Below are 25695 nucleotides of genomic sequence, written 5' to 3'. Positions count from 1 at the left end.
AGGTTATACATTGTGAGTGGGATTTTAAGCGTGTGCTTTTGTGTGATTTTATGTTATAATAAACGTACTTCACTATATGCTGGGCAATTGTTTTTGTTCCATTCACATGTTAACTGAGACTCAAATCGGAACCAAGTTTTACAGTGGAGGATCCAATATACCATTTCAGTTTCAAAACAGCTAAATTATCATCCTGGTATTTCTGTCCGATAACCTGGAGGACTGGGACATTGCAGCTACGAAAGGAGGTCTTATTGATTGGTGACTACTTACCTCATATTGATTGAGGTCCCTGGAAGTAAGTGTTTTGGGATAGGGGAGTCGTGACCCCATACACTTTTCTTCACTATATATTCCACTAGAGGGAGGAGCAGTCACATACTCTTTTTTTCTACATATATATATATATATATATATATATATATATTTATATATATATATATATATATATATACACACAGATACACACGCATACAAATATACACACAAGGATATACATAATAACACTCATACACAGAGACACAAAAACACACACAGATATATACACGCAGAGACATACAGACAAACACACACACACACAGACATAAAAATACACACACTATTGTGAGCACACATATATACTGTATATACAGATTAACACAGCAAATTAAGTAAGTTAAACTACATTCAAGAGGTTTTTCAAGGAGTGTGTCCTGTGTCTGCAAAACAATGCACATTTTTCTAACAAAATGACAGTTTTAAATGTTTTCAAATATTTATTTGACATGAAGGTATTTTGAAATGCAGTGATTAATTTCTTATACAGAAATACATTTGAATTTAATATCCCTAATTTAAATGGCTACTTTTCTAATGGATTAGAAATGTTTAGAAAAGAAATGAGAAAATTCGCCCAAGGTACCATACAATGCATTCGAGTGTGAATCCTGATTGGTTGGAATCCCAGTTATTGTTTGGCTGCCTTGATCTCATACACCTATCATAATCACAATGCTTTTGATTTTCAGAATTGTTGAAGAAAACCAAGGTTACAGGATTTGCTTTTTGATCTCTCAAGGAAGAGTGAGACAAACACATTTTTTTTTTCACACAAAAACATGAGGTGTTTACTGACCCTGCCCTTACGCACAATGCTGTATAATGTTTTCTGTATTTCCTATGTTAGCAAAACCCTGTTTTTTCCCCCCAAACTGTACTGGTCCCAACATTTTAATTCAACAGCTTGTTCTGTAAAAAACAGCTCCCTCACACAGAACCCAAAGGGTTAAGTATATCTAACTCCAAACATTACGGCTTCATCACTATCATAGAGCATATAATGTTTTCTCCCACATACAGCAGGAAGGGAAGAAGTGCATTGCCGCTAAAAAAGCTGCAGTGAATTCTGACGCACAATACTGCGCTGTCACTCTTCCTGGTACCGCAAAACAACTCTCACTCAGCTGATTCTAGGTCGAATACGAAGTATTGTTGCAGCAATGCTGCCATGTAAGTGCTGTTGCTAGCTCATGTTTGCCTCAGCAATAATGCCGCAATATAGTGAAATGTTTTGTTAACTCTTTAGATGCCTTTAACACATTACACTCCTCTTGGGTGCCCACAATATTAACCCTATTGCTCAATCCTAACCCTATGCCAACTCCTAGCTATAACGCTCACACTTTGCAAAAAGTGGCATCTTTCAAATCCCTGTCCAATATGCTGCCTTAATCACAATACTGGTATACGCTGGCTCAGTCACACTGAATTTTGTTAGTATTTTCTTTAAATTTTGCTTGTGCATTTATTCAGGTATTAATTTTAATTTATGACAGACAATATCTGTTTTTCATTATGAATGTGCAAATGCACAACCCTAATGTATAATATAAACCAGAAATGAAACGCTGCATTGCAAATCTGCAAAAGCAAACAAATGTTTTAAAATCATATAAATAAAATTATTTTGTTATCCAAAGATGCAGGGTTTTATTATCTCACAGTAGTCCAGGAACACACACCTTGAAAAGCTCATTTTGTAGGTTTACTTTACTTCCTTTGTTGTGACCAATTACAGACAGATATAAATGAACTCCTGCACTAATAGACCAATCACTATATAGCTATGAGAGATAATTTGTAGTGTGAAAGAAGCACTCTCTCTCCTCTCGGGGGACACTAAAAAAGGTACAGTTTTCAGAGGTAAATTACTGAAAAGCCTGGCACAATAATGAATGTACTTTTTTTTTACTAAACTTAAAGAGATATGAAAGTCAAAATTTCATGATTCAGATATAGGGGCCAATTTATTAAAGTGCGGACGGACATGATACGATGAAGCGTATCATGGCCGCCACACATCGAGAAATGCCTACAGCATACACTATCGGCATTAATCATTGCACAAGCAGTTCTTGTAAACTGCTTATGCAATGCCGCCCCCCTGCAGATTCGCGGCCAATCGGCCGTTAGCAGGGGTTGTCAATTAGCCCGATCGTATAGGATCGGGCGGATTGATGTCCACGGCCTCATTTAGACCGCTTCTTCATAACTGCTGTTTCCGGCAAACCTGATGGCTCGTGCGGAAACAGGGGCATCAAGTTCCATTCAGAGATTGATAATTCGTCCCCCAAGTGTGCAAAAAAAAATCTTCCTAATTAACTTTGATTATCAACTTTACCTACTTTTTACGTTCTGCTATTTTAAAACATAAAAACATTACTTCAAACACCATTGCCGTGTAGTGAACATGTGCACGTGCCTAAACCTACCTCAGTATGCTTTCATGGAAACAAACTAAGTTTCAGCCAAGGAAACTAAGAGAAAGAAATTTGATAACTTAAGTAAACTGGAAATTCTTTTTAGAATTGTACCTTTTATCTGAATTATAAAAATTTAACTTGGACTTCCATGCCTCTAATTAAAAGGACATGGAACCCAAAATGTTTTTTTTTCATGATTCAGATAGAGCATTGCATTTTAAGCAACTTTCAAATGTACTTGTGTTTTTTATAATTTACTTTGTTTTTGTATCCTTTGTTGAAAAAGCATACCTAGGTAGGCTCAGGAGCCGTGGGCAAGCTGCTGATTGGTGGCTGCATGCATTTGCCTCTTGTGATTGACTTACTGATGGGTTCAGATAACGCCCAGTAGTGCATTTCTGCCCCTTCTATAAAGTATATGAAGAAAATGAAGCAAAATTGATAATAGACATAAATTGGAAAGTTGTTTCAAATTGCTCTATCTGAATCATTAAAGAAAAATGTGTTTCATGTCCTTACACAAAATTTAAAGGGACAGTGTTTCTTTTATGATTCAAATATAGCATACGTTTTTTGTTTTTAACTTTCTACTATCAAATTTACTTAATTCTCTTGGTATTCTTTGTTGAAGAGCATACCTAGATAGGTATTGTACACATTTCTGGAACACTATGTGGCAGAAGATTTTCAAGAATGCTTTAACAATTTTATACAATTTAGACCACTAAATGGCAACTTTGTTTAAACAATGTATAAATTGCAAAACTTCTGTCACATAGTAATCCAAACACATGAAAGTTACCTACGCAGATCATAAACAATGAATACCAAAAGAACAAAGTTAATTTGATAACAAAAGTAAATTGTCAGGGTTTTTTTTTAAATTTTATGCTCTGAATCATGAAAGAAAAATGTCCCTTTAAGAATTTGATGGATGTTCTAATCTTGAGTTTTAAATTTGCATTGTCTTTTTAAAGGGACGTAAAGCCCAATTTTCTTCTTTCAGGATTTAGGCAGAAGTTTACTTCTACAGTATTATAAAATTTGTGTCATTCCCTTGATTACCTTAGCTGAAGGAGCAGAACTACACTACTGAGACCTAGCTGAGCACATCTAGTCAGCCAATCACAAGAGACAAATATGTGCAGGCACCAATCACCAGCCAACTCCCATTAGTGTAGAATATGTACATATACCTTTTCAACATTAGATACCAAGAGAACAAAGTGCATTTAAAAATAGAAGTGAATTTAAAAGTGTCTTAAAATGACATCTATATCTGATTCTTGCACGTTTAATTTTGACTTTCCTATTCCTTTAAATTAACATTGCAGTCTAGTCCAGTGTAAAACGTAGTGACCTGTGTGCTATGGTATTAGGTCAATCACTCTTTATTCTAGTATCATACTAAGCTTTGCTAGAAGCATAAATATCTTTCCTCGCCTTCCTTCTTGGGTTCATTAGCTATTCTCTCTATGTTCAGAAACTTTGATATCTTAAAGTGCAATACTTTCCTATAATCTCTAAATTATTTACACAAACCGCACATACAGGTTTACCTAAATTGTCGCCCATGGTGATAATAGCACGTCGATTTAGATCCGAATCTGCCGTTTGATTGGAGAGGAGAACGGCCAGATGTGGCCTCCAGTCCCCCCACTTTGTGTCTCCGCTGCACTATGTGAACATATTGCAAATCAATATCTAAGCAAACAATCTTCTAATAGTAATATTGATCCTGAAGAAACACAGATCACTTTCAGGTTATGACACCTTTAACAATACAATTATAACGCTTCACAAATTATACACTGGGGACATCAATGATTGGCTATAAACAAAATCTCCACATGCATATAGTTCTCAACATGATATAGTATCCAGTCAGATTTGTTCTATTTTATTAGATGAAGCATTGCTCTTATTTTTTATTACAGAAGAAATTGATTTAGCAAAGGATACAAAGAGAATGAAGCAAATCAGATTATAGAATTACACTGAAAAGTTGTTTAACCCCTTAAAGTCTAGTCCAAAATAAACTTTCATGATTCAGATAGAGAATGTAATTTTAAACAATTTTCCAATTTAATTTTAGCACCAATTTTGCTTTGTTCTCTTGGTATTCTTAGTTGAAAGCTAAACCTAGGAGGTTCATATGCTAATTTCTAAGACCTTGAAGGCCGCATCTTTTCTCAGGGCATTTTGACCATTTTTCACCACTAGAGGGTGTTAGTTCACGTTTATCATATAGATAACACTGTGCTCACGCATGTGGAGGTCAGGTGAGTCAGCTCTGATTGGCTAAAATGGATGTCTGTCAAAAGAACTAAAATAAGGGGGCAGTTTGCAGAAGCTTAGCTACAAGGTAATCACGGATGTAAAAAGTATATTAATATAACCGTGTTGGTTGTGCAAAACTAGGGAATGGGTAATAAAGGGATTATTTATCTTTTTAAACAATAAAAATTCTGGTACAGACTGTCCCTTTAACAACAACGTTGTACATCGCTGATCCTTATGCAGTTAAAATTGTAGGCTCTAAAAGAGGGGTTGATTCAATACAAGGATTGAAGCGTGTACACTTATTAGCACTCACATCTCATGGTGATGTGGCTTTAAATTTAGAACCTTAATGCCAAAAAAGGGGGGACGGTCTGTGCCGTAAAAATTAAAATATAACCTTTATTAGATTGGTTAAAAAAGATTCCACAAAACAAACATAAACATATATGTATTAAAAACACTGAATGTTGAAAAGGAAAATATCAAGAGGATTTGAGTGCTAAACGTAGCTGTCTGTAAGGGAGGTTATCTTCAGGCTTTTGGTTTGGGGTATTCCTGGTTCCCTAAATGTCTCCTAGTTATAACTGCTATTATATGTAGCATATAATGCTTCTAAAAATAATGGTACTATTTCCTGATTCAGATATTATAGTTATTCATGGACACAAAAATATTTTGAAAATAGACTTGTTTTGCAGTATAGTACCTATAACTGTAATTGTATATGCTTCTTGGGCATGTGCTTTGAGTTCTTTAATATTAATGCTGCTAAAGCAGTGATATTTATTAATATATAGCACTGGTTATTGTAATAATTTCAGGGCATATAGTTGTTATCGTGATCAGGTTGTATACCTCCCCTTGCGAAGGGTTAGTTTGGCTAAGTACTTAATACAGATATGATAACCTATTGAATTTTCAAAATTGAAAGGTATGCCCTAATGGTATAGAGTATGTATGTTTTCGTTATTTAGCATAAATATTCAGCTATTATAAGGCTGTATGCAATTTTCAACGTTAATACAAATGTTGCTATGAGACCATAGCGTTATACAAGTCCACACAATGTGAATTATATCCAGATTATTGGTCTATGTTTTTATGGGGGTATTTGTTGTTTACCTCCCAGTATTGTGTACTGTACGTTGTGCAGATTTAACACGATATCAATTTGTATTAGGATTATTCCGATTATTAGGTTATGTTACTCTGAGGGTATTTAGCGCATATTCACTGGTGCTTGGTGCCAACAATATCAGATATTTCAGTGCTATGGATATCTTATACTGGTATCAGCAAATGTACTGCTGTTAGTTAGAACTTTAGTACGATTAGTCTTTTAAGTTTAAGAATGCATTCTTTCATTCACCATTCGTACTCCAATGCCCAAGAGCTACACATAGTTAGCCACTATTAGTTAAATCCCATTTGTATACCTTGCTGTAATCGTAAGATATGCTACCGTTAGCTTAGTATTTATAATTAGCTCAATATTTTTATTTTTGTGGCGGTCCACCTTACATTCACACACTTGGCTTGCTAGCCATTCTATAATGCTTAAATGTGGACTAGTCACTATATTAGTTTTCTAGTGAGCTAAACTGTATTGATTTCCTCAAAAACATAATACACCTGATTTACACCTTTTAACTTATAACTAGGCAGTGCGCCTTACGATAATTGTAACGCTAAGGTTTCAGAGGTGTAGCTAAATTCTATGTCCTTATTTCAACATTAGCTGATAAAAAGTTTGGCTTAAAGCCTAACAAACTATTCAAAGCCCTAACATGTTTCGCCACCAACGTGGCTTTCTCAAAGGGTACGGCGCGGCGTTTGGCGTGGTCTCTTATAGACTCTGTTCCAACCCTTTATGATGACGTCACGTCCTATCAGATTCTTTTTGTTTTGTGAACCAATGCGAGTGGTTCTAACAGTATGACTCACCAATAGCCTTTTGCTGATTGGCTCAATATCGATGTTATTGTTTTTAGAGTGTCAGAATATTGTTCTAATCTGAATGTTTAATCTGTTCATTTATCTTAAATTTTCAGACTTAGTGTATATTACAGGAAATATGAACGATTAATTAATTCAATCTTTTGTCCGATTACCTTCAACATATTCCTGGAGTGCAGTGTGTATATATATATATTTTAGGAGACATATAGTATACAGAATATTATTTATCACTATATCGATGTTATAATCATATGTCTTATGTCAAGATATGTTATTGAGTAATCATTCTTGTTACTTATTATAGATGGAAGATACTATGAATGTCATTTAAATATTCTGTTTGAAATAGCGGGTAATCTTATTTTTTGTTTTATACATTTTTTGCAGAGTCATAAAAGAGATGGATATTTCGGTATAACATAAATAAATGCTGCTAAATAGTAATTTCATCAGGATCTGAATGATTCTATCGTTCATATTTATTAACATTATATTGATGTAGTAGTTATTAGTGTAAAGTTCACTCTTAGTTGGATGTTTACATATATTAATGGAGGTACCTTATTATTATAGTGACAGGAGTGTGGTTGTGATTGGTTCGTGCTGTGATAGCTGGTCATTATACAAATGGAAATAAAAGTGAAAATGTAAGATTAAAAAATAATGAATAGTAAGGAATACGAATGAGAAGGTGTAATACGAAGGTGTAATACGAATGAGAATGAATACGAATGAGAATGAGAATTGTAATTCATGAATTACAATTCTGTTTGTACCAACGACGTCCATCTCCAGGCACACTTCCTTAAGCATCTCACAGATGCCTTTCCATTATTTTCACTCTCACCTTTATTTCACATCTAACACCTTCTCATTCGTATTCCTTACTATTCATTATTTTTTAATCTTACATTTTCACTTTTATTTCCATTTGTATAATGACCAGCTATCACAGCACGAACCAATCACAACCACACTCCTGTCACTATAATAATAAGGTACCTCCATTAATATATGTAAACATCCAACTAAGAGTGAACTTTACACTAATAACTACTACATCAATATAATGTTAATAAATATGAACGATAGAATCATTCAGATCCTGATGAAATTACTATTTAGCAGCATTTATTTATGTTATACCGAAATATCCATCTCTTTTATGACTCTGCAAAAAATGTATAAAACAAAAAATAAGATTACCCGCTATTTCAAACAGAATATTTAAATGACATTCATAGTATCTTCCATCTATAATAAGTAACAAGAATGATTACTCAATAACATATCTTGACATAAGACATATGATTATAACATCGATATAGTGATAAATAATATTCTGTATACTATATGTCTCCTAAAATATATATATATACACACTGCACTCCAGGAATATGTTGAAGGTAATCGGACAAAAGATTGAATTAATTAATCGTTCATATTTCCTGTAATATACACTAAGTCTGAAAATTTAAGATAAATGAACAGATTAAACATTCAGATTAGAACAATATTCTGACACTCTAAAAACAATAACATCGATATTGAGCCAATCAGCAAAAGGCTATTGGTGAGTCATACTGTTAGAACCACTCGCATTGGTTCACAAAACAAAAAGAATCTGATAGGACGTGACGTCATCATAAAGGGTTGGAACAGAGTCTATAAGAGACCACGCCAAACGCCGCGCCGTACCCTTTGAGAAAGCCACGTTGGTGGCGAAACATGTTAGGGCTTTGAATAGTTTGTTAGGCTTTAAGCCAAACTTTTTATCAGCTAATGTTGAAATAAGGACATAGAATTTAGCTACACCTCTGAAACCTTAGCGTTACAATTATCGTAAGGCGCACTGCCTAGTTATAAGTTAAAAGGTGTAAATCAGGTGTATTATGTTTTTGAGGAAATCAATACAGTTTAGCTCACTAGAAAACTAATATAGTGACTAGTCCACATTTAAGCATTATAGAATGGCTAGCAAGCCAAGTGTGTGAATGTAAGGTGGACCGCCACAAAAATAAAAATATTGAGCTAATTATAAATACTAAGCTAACGGTAGCATATCTTACGATTACAGCAAGGTATACAAATGGGATTTAACTAATAGTGGCTAACTATGTGTAGCTCTTGGGCATTGGAGTACGAATGGTGAATGAAAGAATGCATTCTTAAACTTAAAAGACTAATCGTACTAAAGTTCTAACTAACAGCAGTACATTTGCTGATACCAGTATAAGATATCCATAGCACTGAAATATCTGATATTGTTGGCACCAAGCACCAGTGAATATGCGCTAAATACCCTCAGAGTAACATAACCTAATAATCGGAATAATCCTAATACAAATTGATATCGTGTTAAATCTGCACAACGTACAGTACACAATACTGGGAGGTAAACAACAAATACCCCCATAAAAACATAGACCAATAATCTGGATATAATTCACATTGTGTGGACTTGTATAACGCTATGGTCTCATAGCAACATTTGTATTAACGTTGAAAATTGCATACAGCCTTATAATAGCTGAATATTTATGCTAAATAACGAAAACATACATACTCTATACCATTAGGGCATACCTTTCAATTTTGAAAATTCAATAGGTTATCATATCTGTATTAAGTACTTAGCCAAACTAACCCTTCGCAAGGGGAGGTATACAACCTGATCACGATAACAACTATATGCCCTGAAATTATTACAATAACCAGTGCTATATATTAATAAATATCACTGCTTTAGCAGCATTAATATTAAAGAACTCAAAGCACATGCCCAAGAAGCATATACAATTACAGTTATAGGTACTATACTGCAAAACAAGTCTATTTTCAAAATATTTTTGTGTCCATGAATAACTATAATATCTGAATCAGGAAATAGTACCATTATTTTTAGAAGCATTATATGCTACATATAATAGCAGTTATAACTAGGAGACATTTAGGGAACCAGGAATACCCCAAACCAAAAGCCTGAAGATAACCTCCCTTACAGACAGCTACGTTTAGCACTCAAATCCTCTTGATATTTTCCTTTTCAACATTCAGTGTTTTTAATACATATATGTTTATGTTTGTTTTGTGGAATCTTTTTTAACCAATCTAATAAAGGTTATATTTTAATTTTTACGGCACAGACCGTCCCCCCTTTTTTGGCATTAAGGTTCTAAATTTAAAGCCACATCACCATGAGATGTGAGTGCTAATAAGTGTACACGCTTCAATCCTTGTATTGAATCAACCCCTCTTTTGTAGTCCAAAAAAGTACACAGCACCTAACTCTAATATTATAGCAAGGTGAAATACCTGCTTCAATTTATTATAGAGCATCTCAAGTACACCGGATAGTAGTGCTATTTAGTTTCTCTCTTTCCTTTCGTTTGAAAATTGTAGGCTCTATCTGAATCATGAAATCAAGATTTTGGTTTTCACATCACTTTAATATTATGGAAAAATGGTTGATTTTCAACACCAAGTGGTCAATTAGTTTGTGTGGCCTTTTACCCAAAATACGTACAAGTCAAATCTTAAATGTGGCTGATCCGCATCACTTCTAAATTCAATATAAATTCTAGGCATGAGCATTAGTTTGGCGGCTGCTCATTGTGTTCTTTTTTTTTGGAGCAAGATTCCTCCTTGTGAAAGTGAAATACACTAAAATCTGTGAAAATCCAGAGCTTAGTATGTTGTACTTTGACAAGAAGGAATCAGTCTCCAAAAAGAGCTGAACGCCACAAGCGCCTGCCTTCTTCCAGATTCGGATACTAACGAAACATCTGAATGCCGATGACAAATAAATTCCAAAGGACTGAAAGTTTTTTTTCCCCCTTTGCTGAAGAAAAAAAAGACGCAACATTGCTCTGGTTTTAATAAGGACGTCTTCCCATGTGCATAAATCTGACCTACACAGAAGTTGTTGCTGTAGCTTTGTCTAAAAAACATCATATAACCATAATCAAAAGTGTACTTCTTAAAAAAAAGCACTTGGAATCTAAATTAAAACGTAGTTCCCTTCCAAAAGACCATATCTAGGTATGTTAAAGTGAAAGTAAATCCTAACGCTAGGATTTACTATTGAAACAAATAAAGTGGACTTTCATTCATGAAGTATAAGGTACTTCATGTAGAAAGCTCCTTTATTTGATTCAATCGATCACCGTTTTTACTTTGTACAGGAACCCACAGCAAAAAAAAAATTTGGCTAAGAGGTGACGTTTTCACCTCTTAGCCAATAGCCGTGTGGTAAAACCGGCTCCTATGGGCGCCAAGCTGGATTTAACGCACGGTTATTGGCTAAGAGGTGAAAACTTTACCTCTTAGCCAAATGTTTTTTTTGCCGTGGGCTGCTGTACAAGGTAAAAACGGTGATCGATTGAATCAAATAAAGGAACTTTCTACATGAAGTATCTTATACTTCATGAATGAAAGTCCCCTTTGTTTGTTTCAATAGTAAATCCTAGCGTTTGTAAAACACTAGAATTTACTTTCACTTTAAGGAGCATGCACATACCTTGAGCATTACACAGTTGCCATATAGTGCTTAAAACACACGCACGCTCCTGAGCCTACCTCAGTATGCTTCAATCCAGAAAAATGGAGTCCAGCCACAATTAGGAGAGTACAAATCCTTTATGAATCCCACAACATGAGTATAGGGACGTTTTGGGCCACTTATTGGCCCTTAGTCATGCCAGCTCTGTATATGCTCTCATAGAAAGGAGCTACGTTTTAATAAAGGATACCAAGTCAGTCAAATAGGTAAATGAGATAATAGAATTAAACTTGATAATTTTTTTTCATTGTATAATAATTATTACTGGTTTTCAGTGACATACGCACATATGCTTGGAGGGCTCATGCACCAGTATTCAAGCTCAGAGAACTGGCAGTGAGATGTATTGTGCCTGTGGCCTGTGAAGACTTAATTTATGTCATACAAGCCACTGCTGACTCTTTGAGAAGGTGTAGTGTTAAAGGAATAGTCTACTAGTAAAAATTAAACCTTCATGATTCAAATAGAGCATGCAATTTTAGGCAACTTTCTAATTTACTCCTATTATCAATTTTTCTTTGTTCTTTTGGTGTCTTTATTTGAAAAAGCAGGAATGTAAGCATAGGAACTGGCCCATTTTTTGTTCTGAAAGTTAGCACATTCTGATTGGTGTCTAAATGTAGCCACCAATCAGTAAGCACTACCCAGGTTCTGAACTAAAAATGGGCCGGCTCCTCAGTTTACATTCAAATGAAGATACCAAGAGAAAGAAGAAAAAATTCTAATAGGATTACATTTTAAAGTTGCTTAACGGGACAGTCAAGTATAAATTAAACTTTCATTATTCAGATAGGACTTGTAATTTGAATCAACTTTACAATTTACTTTTATCCTCAAACTTACTTTTTTCTCTTGGTATTCTTAGTTTAAACTAAACCTAGGTAGGCTCATATGCTAATTTCTAAGCCTTTGAGGGCTGCCTCTTATCACATGCTTTTTAAATCTCTTTTCAACACAAAGAGACAGAAAGTACACGTGGGCGATAACACTGTGTTCAGGCACAGGGGGTTATTTAAGACTTAGCACAAAACAATGCTAAATGCAAGTCAATAGATAACAAACAGTCACAGTCATGTGATCAGGGGGCTGGAAGAAGGTTCCTAGATACAAGGTAATCACAGAGGTAAAAAGTATATTAATATAACTGTGTTGGTTATGCAAAACTGGGGAATGGGTAATAAAGGGATTATCTATCTTTTAAAACAATAACAATTCTATGGTAGACTGTCCCTTTAAAATTGTATGCTCTATCTGAATCATGAAAGTTTAATTTTGACTAGACTATCCCTTTAAATACTGGTGCACGAGCCCTCAAAGCATATGTGCGCATGCCTCTGAAAAAAACAGAATTTATGCTTACCTGATAAATTACTTTCTCCAACGGTGTGTCCGGTCCACGGCGTCATCCTTACTTGTGGGATATTCTCTTCCCCAACAGGAAATGGCAAAGAGTCCCAGCAAAGCTGGTCACATGATCCCTCCTAGGCTCCGCCCACCCCAGTCATTCGACCGACGGACAGGAGGAAATATATATAGGAGAAACCATATGATACCGTGGTGACTGTAGTTAGAGAAAATAATTCATCAGACCTGATTAAAAAACCAGGGCGGGCCGTGGACCGGACACACCGTTGGAGAAAGTAATTTATCAGGTAAGCATAAATTCTGTTTTCTCCAACATTGGTGTGTCCAGTCCACGGCGTCATCCTTACTTGTGGGAACCAATACCAAAGCTTTAGGACACGGATGAAGGGAGGGAGCAAATCAGGTCACCTAAATGGAAGGCACCACGGCTTGCAAAACCTTTCTCCCAAAAATAGCCTCCGAAGAAGCAAAAGTATCAAATTTGTAAAATTTGGCAAAAGTGTGCAGTGAAGACCAAGTCGCTGCCTTACATATCTGGTCAACAGAAGCCTCGTTCTTGAAGGCCCATGTGGAAGCCACAGCCCTAGTGGAGTGAGCTGTGATTCTTTCAGGAGGCTGCCGTCCGGCAGTCTCATAAGCCAATCGGATAATGCTTTTAAGCCAAAAGGAAAGAGAGGTAGAAGTCGCTTTTTGACCTCTCCTTTTACCAGAATAAACAACAAACAAGGAAGATGTTTGTCTGAAATCTTTAGTAGCCTCTAAATAGAATTTTAGAGCACGGACTACGTCCAAATTGTGTAACAAACGTTCCTTCTTTGAAACTGGATTCGGACACAAAGAAGGTACAACTATCTCCTAGTTAATATTTTTGTTGGAAACAACTTTCGGAAGAAAACCAGGCTTAGTACGCAAAACCACCTTATCTGCATGGAACACCAGATAGGGCGGAGAACACTGCAGAGCAGATAACTCTGAAACTCTTCTTGCAGAAGAAATTGCAACCAAAAACAAAACTTTCCAAGATAATAACTTAATATCTACGGAATGTAAGGGTTCAAACGGAACCCCTTGAAGAACTGAAAGAACTAGATTTAGACTCCAGGGAGGAGTCAAAGGTCTGTAAACAGGCTTGATCCTAACCAGAGCCTGAACAAATGCTTGAACATCTGGCACAGCTGCCAGTCTTTTGTGAAGTAAAACAGATAAAGCAGAGATCTGTCCCTTCAGAGAACTTGCAGATAATCCTTTCTCCAAACCTTCTTGTAGAAAGGATAGAATCTTAGGAATTTTTGTCTTGTTCCATGGGAATCCTTTAGATTCACACCAACAGATATATTTTTTCCATATTTTATGGTAAATTTTTCTAGTTACAGGCTTTCTAGCCTGAATCAGAGTATCTATTACAGAATCTGAAAACCCACGCTTTGATAAAATCAAGCGTTCAATCTCCAAGCCGTCAGTTGGAGGGAAACCAGATTCGGATGTTCGAATGGACCCTGACCAAGAAGGTCCTGTCTCAAAGGTAGCTTCCATGGTGGAGCCGATGACATATTCACCAGGTCTGCATACCAAGTCCTGCGTGGCCACGCAGGAGCTATCAAGATCACCGAGGCCCTCTCCTGATTGATCCTGGCTACCAGCCTGGGGATGAGAGGAAACAGTGGGAATACATAAGCTAGGTTGAAGGTCCAAGGTGCTACTAGTGCATCTACTAGAGTTGCCTTGGGATCCCTGGATCTGGACCCGTAGCAAGGAACCTTGAAGTTCTGACGAGACGCCATCAGATCCATGTCTGGAATGCCCCATAATTGAGTTATTTGGGCAAAGATTTCCGGATGGAGTTCCCACTCCCCCGGATGGAATGTCTGACGACTCAGAAAATCCGCTTCCCAATTTTCCACTCCTGGGATGTGGATCGCAGACAAGTGGCAGGAGTGATCCTCCGCCCATTGAATTATCTTGGTCAATTCTTTCATCGCCAGGGAACTCCTTGTTCCCCCCGATGATTGATATATGCAACGGTCGTCATGTTGTCTGACTGAAACCTTATGAATTTGGCCTTTGCTAGTTGAGGCCAAGCTCTGAGAGCATTGAATATCGCTCTCAGTTCCAGAATGTTTATCGGGAGAAGAGACTCTTCCCGAGACCATAGACCCTGAGCTTTCAGGGATTCCCAGACCGCGCCCCAGCCCACTAGGCTGGCGTCGGTCGTGACAATGACCCACTCTGGTCTGCGGAAGCTCATTCCCTGTGACAGATTGTCCAGGGTCAGCCACCAACGGAGTGAATCTCTGGTCTTTTGATCTACTTGAATCGTCGGAGACAAGTCTGTATAATCCCCATTCCACTGTCTGAGCATGCACAGTTGTAATGGTCTTAGATGAATTCGTGCAAAAGGAACTATGTCCATTGTTGCAACCATCAATCCTATTACTTCCATGCACTGCGCTATGGAAGGACGAGGAACAGAGTGAAGTACTTGACAAGAGCTTAGAAGTTTTGATTTTCTGACCTCTGTCAGAAAAAACCTCATTTCTAAGGAACCTATTATTGTTCCCAAGAAGGGAACTCTTGTTGACGGGGACAGAGAACTTTTTTCTTTGTTCACCTTCCATCCGTGAGATCTGAGAAAGGCTAGGACAATGTCCGTATGAGCCTTTGCTTTGACATGGACGACGCTTGAATCAGGATGTCGTCCAAGTAAGGTACTACTGCAATGCCCCTTGGTCTTAGAACCGCTAGAAGGGACCCTAGTACCTTTGTGAAAATCCTTGGAGCAGTGGCTAATCCGAATGGAAGTGCCACAAACTGGTAATGCTTGTTCAGAAAAGCGAACCTTAGGAACTGATGATGTTCCTTGTGGATAGGAATATGTAGGTACGCATCCTTTAAATCCACGGTAGTCATAAATTGATTTTCCTGGATAGTAGGTAGGATCGTTCGAATAGTTTCCATTTTGAACAATGGTACCCTGAGAAATCTTTAGATCCAAAATTGGTCTGAATGTTCCCTCTTTTTTGGGAACTATGAACAGATTGGAATAAAATCCCATTCCTTGTTCTCTTATTGGAACTGGATGTATCACTCCCATCTTTAACAGGTCTTCTACACAATGTAAGAATGCCTGTCTCTTTATTTGGTTTGAAGATAATTGAGACCTGTGGAACCTTCCCCTAGGGGGTAGTTCCTTGAATTCCAGGAGATAACCTTGAGAAACTATTTCTAGCGCCCAAGGATCCTGAACATCTCTTGCCCAAGCCTGAGCAAAGAGAGAAAGTCTGCCCCCCACTAGATCCGGTCCCGGATCGGGGGCTATCCCTTCATGCTGTTTTGGTAGCAGTGGTAGGCTTCTTGGCCTGCTTACCCTTGTTCCAGCCTTGCATTGGTTTCCAGGCTGGTTTGGGTTGTGAAGTATTACCCTCTTGCTTAGAGGATACAGAATTAGAGACTGGTTCGTTTCTACGAAAGGGACGAAAAACAGAATTTATGTTTACCTGATAAATTTCTTTCTCCAACGGTGTGTCCGGTCCACGGCGTCATCCTTACTTGTGGGATATTCTCTTCCCCAACAGGAAATGGCAAAGAGCCCAGCAAAGCTGGTCACATGATCCCTCCTAGGCTCCGCCTACCCCAGTCATTCGACCGACGTTAAGGAGGAATAATAGCATAGGAGAAACCATATGGTACCGTGGTGACTGTAGTTAAAGAAAATAAATTATCAGACCTGATTAAAAAACCAGGGCGGGCCGTGGACCGGACACACCGTTGGAGAAAGAAATTTATCAGGTAAACATAAATTCTGTTTTCTCCAACATAGGTGTGTCCGGTCCACGGCGTCATCCTTACTTGTGGGAACCAATACCAAAGCTTTAGGACACGGATGAAGGGAGGGAGCAAATCAGGTCACCTAAATGGAAGGCACCACGGCTTGCAAAACCTTTCTCCCAAAAATAGCCTCAGAAGAAGCAAAAGTATCAAACTTGTAAAATTTGGTAAAAGTGTGCAGTGAAGACCAAGTCGCTGCCCTACATATCTGATCAACAGAAGCCTCGTTCTTGAAGGCCCATGTGGAAGCCACAGCCCTAGTGGAATGAGCCGTGATTCTTTCGGGAGGCTGCCGTCCGGCAGTCTCGTAAGCCAATCTGATGATGCTTTTAATCCAAAAAGAGAGAGAGGTAGAAGTTGCTTTTTGACCTCTCCTTTTACCTGAATAAACAACAAACAGGGAAGATGTTTGTCTAAAATCCTTTGTAGCATCTAAATAGAATTTTAGAGCGCGAACAACATCCAAATTGTGCAACAAGCGTTCCTTCTTTGAAACTGGTTTCGGACACAGAGAAGGTACGATAATCTCCTGGTTAATGTTTTTGTTAGAAACAACTTTTGGAAGAAAACCAGGTTTAGTACGTAAAACCACCTTATCTGCATGGAACACCAGATAAGGAGGAGAACACTGCAGAGCAGATAATTCTGAAACTCTTCGAGCAGAAGAAATTGCAACTAAAAACAAAACTTTCCAAGATAATAACTTAATATCAACGGAATGTAAGGGTTCAAACGGAACCCCCTGAAGAACTGAAAGAACTAAATTGAGACTCCAAGGAGGAGTCAAAGGTTTGTAAACAGGCTTGATTCTAACCAGAGCCTGAACAAAGGCTTGAACATCTGGCACAGCTGCCAGTTTTTTGTGAAGTAACACCGACAAGGCAGAAATCTGTCCCTTCAGGGAACTTGCCGATAATCCTTTTTCCAATCCTTCTTGAAGGAAGGATAGAATCCTAGGAATCTTAACCTTGTCCCAAGGGAATCCTTTAGATTCACACCAACAGATATATTTTTTCCAAATTTTGTGGTAAATCTTTCTAGTTACAGGCTTTCTGGCCTGAACAAGAGTATCGATAACAGAATCTGAGAAACCTCGCTTCGATAAAATCAAGCGTTCAATCTCCAAGCAGTCAGCTGGAGTGAAACCAGATTCGGATGTTCGAACGGACCCTGAACAAGAAGGTCTCGTCTCAAAGGTAGCTTCCAAGGTGGAGCCGATGACATATTCACCAGATCTGCATACCAAGTCCTGCGTGGCCACGCAGGAGCTATCAAAATCACCGACGCCCTCTCCTGATTGATCCTGGCTACCAGCCTGGGGATGAGAGGAAACGGCGGGAACACATAAGCTAGTTTGAAGGTCCAAGGTGCTACTAGTGCATCCACTAGAGCCGCCTTGGGATCCCTGGATCTGGACCCGTAGCAAGGAACTTTGAAGTTCTGACGAGAGGCCATCAGATCCATGTCTGGAATGCCCCAAAGTTGAGTGACTTGGGCAAAGATTTCCGGATGGAGTTCCCACTCCCCCGGATGCAATGTCTGACGACTCAGAAAATCCGCTTCCCAATTTTCCACTCCCGGGATGTGGATAGCAGACAGGTGGCAGGAGTGAGACTCCGCCCATAGAATGATCTTGGTCACTTCTTCCATCGCTAGGGAACTCCTTGTTCCCCCCTGATGGTTGATGTACGCAACAGTCGTCATGTTGTCTGATTGAAACCGTATGAACTTGGTCCTCGCTAGCTGAGGCCAAGCCTTGAGAGCATTGAATATCGCTCTCAGTTCCAGAATATTTATCGGTAGAAGAGATTCTTCCCGAGACCAAAGACCCTGAGCTTTCAGGGATCCCCAGACCGCGCCCCAGCCCATCAGACTGGCGTCGGTCGTGACAATGACCCACTCTGGTCTGTGGAATGTCATCCCTCGTGACAGGTTGTCCAGGGACAGCCACCAACGGAGTGAGTCTCTGGTCCTCTGATTTACTTGTATCTTTGGAGACAAGTCTGTATAGTCCCCATTCCACTGACTGAGCATGCACAGTTGTAACGGTCTTAGATGAATGCGCGCAAAAGGAACTATGTCCATTGCCGCTACCATCAACCCGATCACTTCCATGCACTGAGCTACGGAAGGAAGAGGAACGGAATGAAGTATTCGACAAGAGTCCAGGAGCTTTGTCTTTCTGGCCTCTGTTAGAAAAATCCTCATTTCTGAGGAGTCTATAATTGTTCCCAAGAAGGGAACCCTTGTTGACGGGGATAGAGAACTCTTTTCCACGTTCACTTTCCAGCCGTGCGATCTGAGAAAGGCCAGGACGATGTCCGTGTGAGCCTTTGCTCGAGGGAGGGACGACGCTTGAATCAGAATGTCGTCCAGGTAAGGTACTACTGCAATGCCCCTTGGTCTTAGCACAGCTAGAAGGGACCCTAGTACCTTTGTGAAAATCCTTGGAGCAGTGGCTAATCCGAAAGGAAGCGCCACGAACTGGTAATGTTTGTCCAGGAATGCAAACCTTAGGAACCGATGATGTTCCTTGTGGATAGGAATATGTAGATACGCATCCTTTAAATCCACCGTGGTCATGAATTGACCTTCCTGGATGGAAGGAAGGATAGTTCGAATGGTTTCCATCTTGAAAGATGGGACCTTGAGAAATTTGTTTAAGATCTTGAGATCTAGGATTGGTCTGAATGTTCCCTCTTTTTTGGGAACTATGAACAGATTGGAGTAGAACCCCATCCCTTGTTCTCTCAATGGAACAGGATGAATCACTCCCATTTTTAACAGGTCTTCTACGCAAAGTAAGAACGCCTGTCTTTTTATGTGGTCTGAAGACAACTGAGACCTGTGGAACCTTCCCCTTGGGGGAAGTCCCTTGAATTCCAGAAGATAACCCTGGGAGACTATTTCTAGCGCCCAAGGATCCAGAACATCTCTTGCCCAAGCCTGAGCGAAGAGAGAGAGTCTGCCCCCCACCAGATCCGGTCCCGGATCGGGGGCCGATATTTCATGCTGTCTTGGTAGCAGTGGCAGGTTTCTTTGCCTGCTTTCCCTTGTTCCAGCCTTGCATTGGTCTCCAAGCTGGCTTGGCCTGAGAAGTATTACCTTCTTGCTTAGAGGACGTAGCACCTTGGGCTGGTCCGTTTTTACGAAAGGGACGAAAATTAGGTCTATTTTTTGCCTTGAAAGGCCGATCCTGAGGAAGGGCATGGCCCTTACCCCCAGTGATATCAGAGATAATCTCTTTCAAGTCAGGACCAAACAGCGTTTTCCCCTTGAAAGGAATGTTTAGTAGCTTGTTCTTGGAAGACGCATCAGCCGACCAAGATTTCAACCAAAGCGCTCTGCGCGCCACAATAGCAAACCCAGAATTCTTAGCCGCTAACTTAGCCAATTGCAAAGAGGCGTCTAGAGTGAAAGAATTAGCCAATTTGAGAGCATTGACTCTGTCCATAATCTCCTCATAAGGAGGCGAGTCACTATCGAGCACCTTAATCAGTTCATCAAACCAGAAATATGCGGCTGTAGTGACAGGGACAATGCATGAAATGGGTTGTAGAAGGTAACCCTGCTGAACAAACATCTTTTTAAGCAAACCTTCTAATTTTTTATCCATAGGATCTTTGAAAGCACAACTATCCTCTATGGGAATAGTGGTGCGTTTGTTTAAAGTAGAAACCGCTCCCTCGACCTTGGGGACTGACTGCCATAAGTCCTTTCTGGGGTCGACCATAGGAAACAATTTTTTAAATATGGGGGGAGGGACGAAAGGAATACCGGGCCTTTCCCATTCTTTATTAACAATGTCCGCCACCCGCTTGGGTATAGGAAAAGCTTCTGGGAGCCCCGGCACCTCTAGGAACTTGTCCATTTTACATAGTTTCTCTGGGATGACCAAATTTTCACAATCATCCAGAGTGGATAATACCTCCTTAAGCAAAATGCGGAGATGTTCCAATTTAAATTTAAAAGTAATCACATCAGATTCAGCCTGCTGAGAAATATTCCCTGAATCAGTAATTTCTCCCTCAGACAAAACCTCCCTGGCCCCCTCAGATTGGGTTAGGGGCCCTTCAGAGATATTAATATCAGCGTCGTCATGCTCTTCAGTAACTAAAACAGAGCATCCACGCTTACGCTGACAAGGGTTCATTTTGGCTAAAATGTTTTTGACAGAATTATCCATTACAGCCGTTAATTGTTGCATAGTAAGGAGTATTGGCGCGCTAGATGTACTAGGGGCCTCCTGAGTGGGCAAGACTCGTGTAGACGAAGGAGGGAATGATGCAGTACCATGCTTACTCCCCTCACTTGAGGAATCATCTTGGGCATCATTGTCATTATCACATAAATCACATTTATTTAAATGAATAGGAATTCTGGCTTCCCCACATTCAGAACACAGTCTATCTGGTAGTTCAGACATGTTAAACAGGCATAAACTTTAAATTTTAAACTGAACACACTTTATTACTGCAATTGCGAAAAAACATGAAGGAATTGTTCAAAATTCACCAAACTTTCACCACAGTGTCTTAAAGCCTTGAAAATATTGCACACCAAATTTGGAAGCTTTAACCCTTAAAATAACGGAACCGGAGCCGTTTTAAGCTTTAACCCCTTTACAGTCCCTGGTATCTGCTTTGCTGAGACCCAACCAAACCCAAGGGGAATACGATACCAAATGATGCCTTCAGAAGTCTTTTATAAGTATCAGAGCTCCTCTCACATGCGACTGCATGCCATGCCTCTCAAAAACAAGTGCGCAACACCGGCGCGAAAATGAGACTCTGCCTATGCTTTGGGAAAGCCCCTAAAGAATAAGGTGTCTAAAACAGTGCCTGCCGATATTATTATATCAAAATACCCAGAATAAATGATTCCTCAAGGCTAAATAAGTGTTAATATCAATCGATTTAGCCCAAAAAATGTCTACAGTCTAAATAAGCCCTTGTGAAGCCCTTATTTACAATCGTAATAAACATGGCTTACCGGATCCCATAGGGAAAATGACAGCTTCCAGCATTACATCGTCTTGTTAGAATGTGTCATACCTCAAGCAGCAAGGACTGCAAACTGTTCCCCCAACTGAAGTTAATGCTCTCAACAGTCCTGTGTGGAACAGCCATGGATTTTAGTTACGGTTGCTAAAATCATTTTCCTCATACAAACAGAATTCTTCATCTCTTTTCTGTTTCTGAGTAAATAGTACGTACCAGCACTATTTGAAAATAACAAACTCTTGATTGAATAATGAAAAACTACAGTTAAACACTAAAAAACTCTAAGCCATCTCCGTGGAGATGTTGCCTGTACAACGGCAAAGAGAATGACTGGGGTAGGCGGAGCCTAGGAGGGATCATGTGACCAGCTTTGCTGGGCTCTTTGCCATTTCCTGTTGGGGAAGAGAATATCCCACAAGTAAGGATGACGCCGTGGACCGGACACACCTATGTTGGAGAAATTAGGCTTATTTTTAGCCTTAAAAGACCTATCCTGTGGGAGGGCGTGGCCCTTTCCCCCAGTGATGTCTGAAATAATCTCTTTCAAATCAGGTCCAAATAATGTTTTACCTTTGAAAGGAATGTTAAGCAAACCACAATAGCAAACCCTGAATTTTTCTCCGCTAATCTAGCTAATTGCAAAGCGGCATCTAAAACAAAAGAGTTAGCCAATTTAAGTGCTTGAACTCTGTCCATAACCTCCTCATACGAAGATTCTTTACTGAGCGATTTTTCTAGTTCCTCGAACCAGAAACACGCTGCCGTAGTGACAGGAACAATGCATGAAATTGGTTGTAGAAGGTAACCTTGCTGTACAAAAATCTTTCACCACAGTGTCTTAAGGCATTAAAAGTATTGCACACCAAATTTCAGAGCTTTAACCCTTAAATTAACGGAACCGGAGCCGTTTTTACATTTAACCCCTATACAGTCCCAGCTATATGCTTTGCTGAGACCCAACCAAGCCCAGAGGGGAATACGATACCAAATGACGCCTTCTATAAGCTTTTTCAGTGATTCTTAGCTCCTGACACATGCATCTGCATGCCTAGCTCTCCAAAAACAACTGCGCATTAATGGCGCGAAAATGAGGCTCTGTCTATAACTAGAAAGGCCCCCATCTGAAAAAGGCGTCCAACACAGTGCCTGCCGTTTTTCTAAACGTTCCCCAAGATTATAATACCAATTATTAGTTAGAATCTGCATAATATGCCTAGTAAAGCAATCGTTTTAGCCCAGAAAAATGTCTACCAGTTTTTAAGCCCTTTTTGAAGCCCTTTATTCTCTTTATGTTTAACTAAGAAAATGGCTTACCGGTCCCCATGAGGGGAAATGACAGCCTTCCAGCATTACATGGTCTTGTTAGAAATATGGCTAGTCATACCTTAAGCAGAAAAGTCTGCTAACTGTTTCCCCCAACTGAAGTTACTTCATCTCAACAGTCCTGTGTGGAAACAGCAATCGATTTTAGTTACTGTCTGCTAAAATCATCTTCCTCTTACAAACAGAAATCTTCATCCTTTTCTGTTTCAGAGTAAATAGTACATACCAGCACTATTTTAAAATAACAAACACTTGATAGAAGAATAAAACTACATTTAAACACCAAAAAACTCTTAACCATCTCCGTGGAGATGTTGCCTGTGCAACGGCAAAGAGAATGACTGAGGTGGGCGGAGCCTAGGAGGGATCATGTGACCAGCTTTGCTGGGACTCTTTGCCATTTCCTGTTGGGGAAGAGAATATCCCACAAGTAAGGATGACGCCGTGGACCGGACACACCAATGTTGGAGAAAACAGTAATAACTTACTAAAAGCATTTTTGCTAATTGAAGTAGATTGCAAAAATACTTCTATTTAAAGCTGAAATGCACCCATCCACATTGCTATTTTCACCTTTCTACCCCTTTAACCTTTTAATGCCGTTATGCCGTTCTATTCCATCATAATTACACTGGGCTTTAAAGCCATTATGACGGAATAGAACGTCATAGCCAACCGCTGTCCTGAAGCCTTCTGTGCTTCCAGGGTTTGATAGCGGTCTGGAGGGCGTTCCTAGGGTTGTAGGGACGCCCCCCAGACGCGATCCAATAATTGAAATCTCACGATTGTGTGCACGACAGTTGTTCCGATGTAGACACTTTAACCCTGTTGCGAAAGGGTTAATTAATTAGCCTGATGCTAATGACCCAATCTATTTAGTTTTCGATATCTCAAGGTAAACAGCAAAATGAATTCAGGTATTACAAAGTGACAAGCAATTGAAAAACATCATTGAACATGAAACACTTTATAGGACCATATAAAAATATGCATATAGATTGTGCTTAAAGGGACATGAAACCAACGTTTATTTCCTTCCATGAATCTGATATATCATGCAATTTTAAACAGATTTCCTACTTACTTCTACGATCAAATTTGCTTTATTCTTTTAGTAACCTTTGTAGAAGGAGCGGCAATGTACTGCTGGAAGACATGTAGACTAATGTGTTTGACCAATTTTTATTGCACTGTTCCTTGTATTTAACTGCAAAAGGGTTTAAACACATAACTACATGCAGCTTCAGAACAGCAAGGCACTATTACTGTGAGTTAGCTGAACACATGTGGTGAGCCAATAACAAGAAGCATATATGTGTAGCCACCAATCACCAGCTAGCACACAGTAGTGCTTTACTGCTCCTCAGCCTATCAAGCTATGTTTTTTCAACAAAGGATAAGATAGAAGGAAGTAAATTGGAAAATTTAATTTGGACTTTACTGTTTATTTAAGAATGTAAAGTCTATGTGAAGATTAATACACATTAATTATGTTTAAAGGGACAGGAAACCCCAACTTTATCTTTTGTGATTCGGATAGCACTTGTAATTTTTATTAACTTTCCAATTTACGTCTATTATCAAATGTGTTTCAGTCTTTTGTTATCCTTTGCTGAAGGAATACTGACAACTAGCTGAACACATCTAGTTAGCCAGTCACAAGAGACAAATGTGAGCAGGCACCAATCAGCAGCTAGTGCAGGATATGTGCGTATTCTTTTTCAACAAGGGATACCAAGACAACGAAGCACATTTGAAAATAAAAGTGAATTTAAAAGTGTCATAAAAAAACACGCTGTATCTGAATCATGCACGTTTAATTTTGACTTTCCTATCCCTTTATGAGCTATAATGTAATAATAAGGCAAGTTACTGTAGATGCCTGTGGGGTCCGTCCAGCCATGAGTTGGAAGAGGGTTTGCAAGGGGTCATTCTGGGCCAAGGTACTTGTGAACCTGAAAGTAGAAGTAATAAAATCCTGATTAATAACGTACTAACCGCAGCACTGAAATAACAGGCTGAAACCAGCAATCTTAGGAACTAATTCCATCTGCACAAATGATCAGATCGTTCTGTGTAATCAACATCCAATTAATGGATTTATTTATTGCAGCTGACAGTACAAAGTCTGTTGTAATAAATAATGTAGAAAAAATACATAAAAGTTGTATATTTAATGGGTTTTAGAAAAAACAAACTACAGGATTTTAGCTCACAGAGATACTTGTTTAAAGGGCCAAAGTAGTAAAATAAATTACATATTCTTGTTCATTGGAGGATGTAATTATATCACTATATACCCTGCAATGCTGTGTGTTTAAACCACCACCCATAGGTACACACACAGATACATATACAATGTGTATATATATATATATATATATATATATATATATATATATATATATATATATATATATATATATATATATATATATATATATAATTATTTTATGTTTTTGTCTCGGAAATTTCCACTTTCACGTCATTCTCAGTTAGGGCCTGATTATCAAAAAATCGCTGGCACAAAGAAAAATTAGTCTAAATCTTTTTTTGAGCACTATATTGCAATGTATGTGTCTCTCCTTCACAAACAGAACCTGCATAGATTAGGGTGACCATATTGCCGCTTTAA

General features: G+C 38.8%; 1 protein-coding gene across 2 annotated transcripts in view; it reads right to left on the bottom strand.

The window, feature by feature from the left end:
• Positions 1 to 25695, bottom strand: part of SEC16B (SEC16 homolog B, endoplasmic reticulum export factor) — a 602132-nt gene that overhangs the window by 324774 nt on the left and 251663 nt on the right. For both annotated transcript variants that reach the window (XM_053693298.1, XM_053693299.1), the window contains exons 14-15: positions 24934 to 25015; positions 4301 to 4418 (exon numbers count right to left, since the gene is read on the bottom strand). In XM_053693298.1, coding sequence (XP_053549273.1) covers positions 4301 to 4418; positions 24934 to 25015 — 200 coding nt within the window. The remainder of the gene's footprint in view (positions 1 to 4300; positions 4419 to 24933; positions 25016 to 25695) is intronic.

The sequence above is a fragment of the Bombina bombina genome, chromosome 10 (assembly GCF_027579735.1).
Source record: "Bombina bombina isolate aBomBom1 chromosome 10, aBomBom1.pri, whole genome shotgun sequence".
In the NCBI taxonomy this organism is placed as follows: domain Eukaryota; kingdom Metazoa; phylum Chordata; class Amphibia; order Anura; family Bombinatoridae; genus Bombina; species Bombina bombina.
The sequence above is the reverse complement of the archived record's forward strand: the minus strand, read 5'-3'. Positions and strand labels throughout refer to the sequence as shown.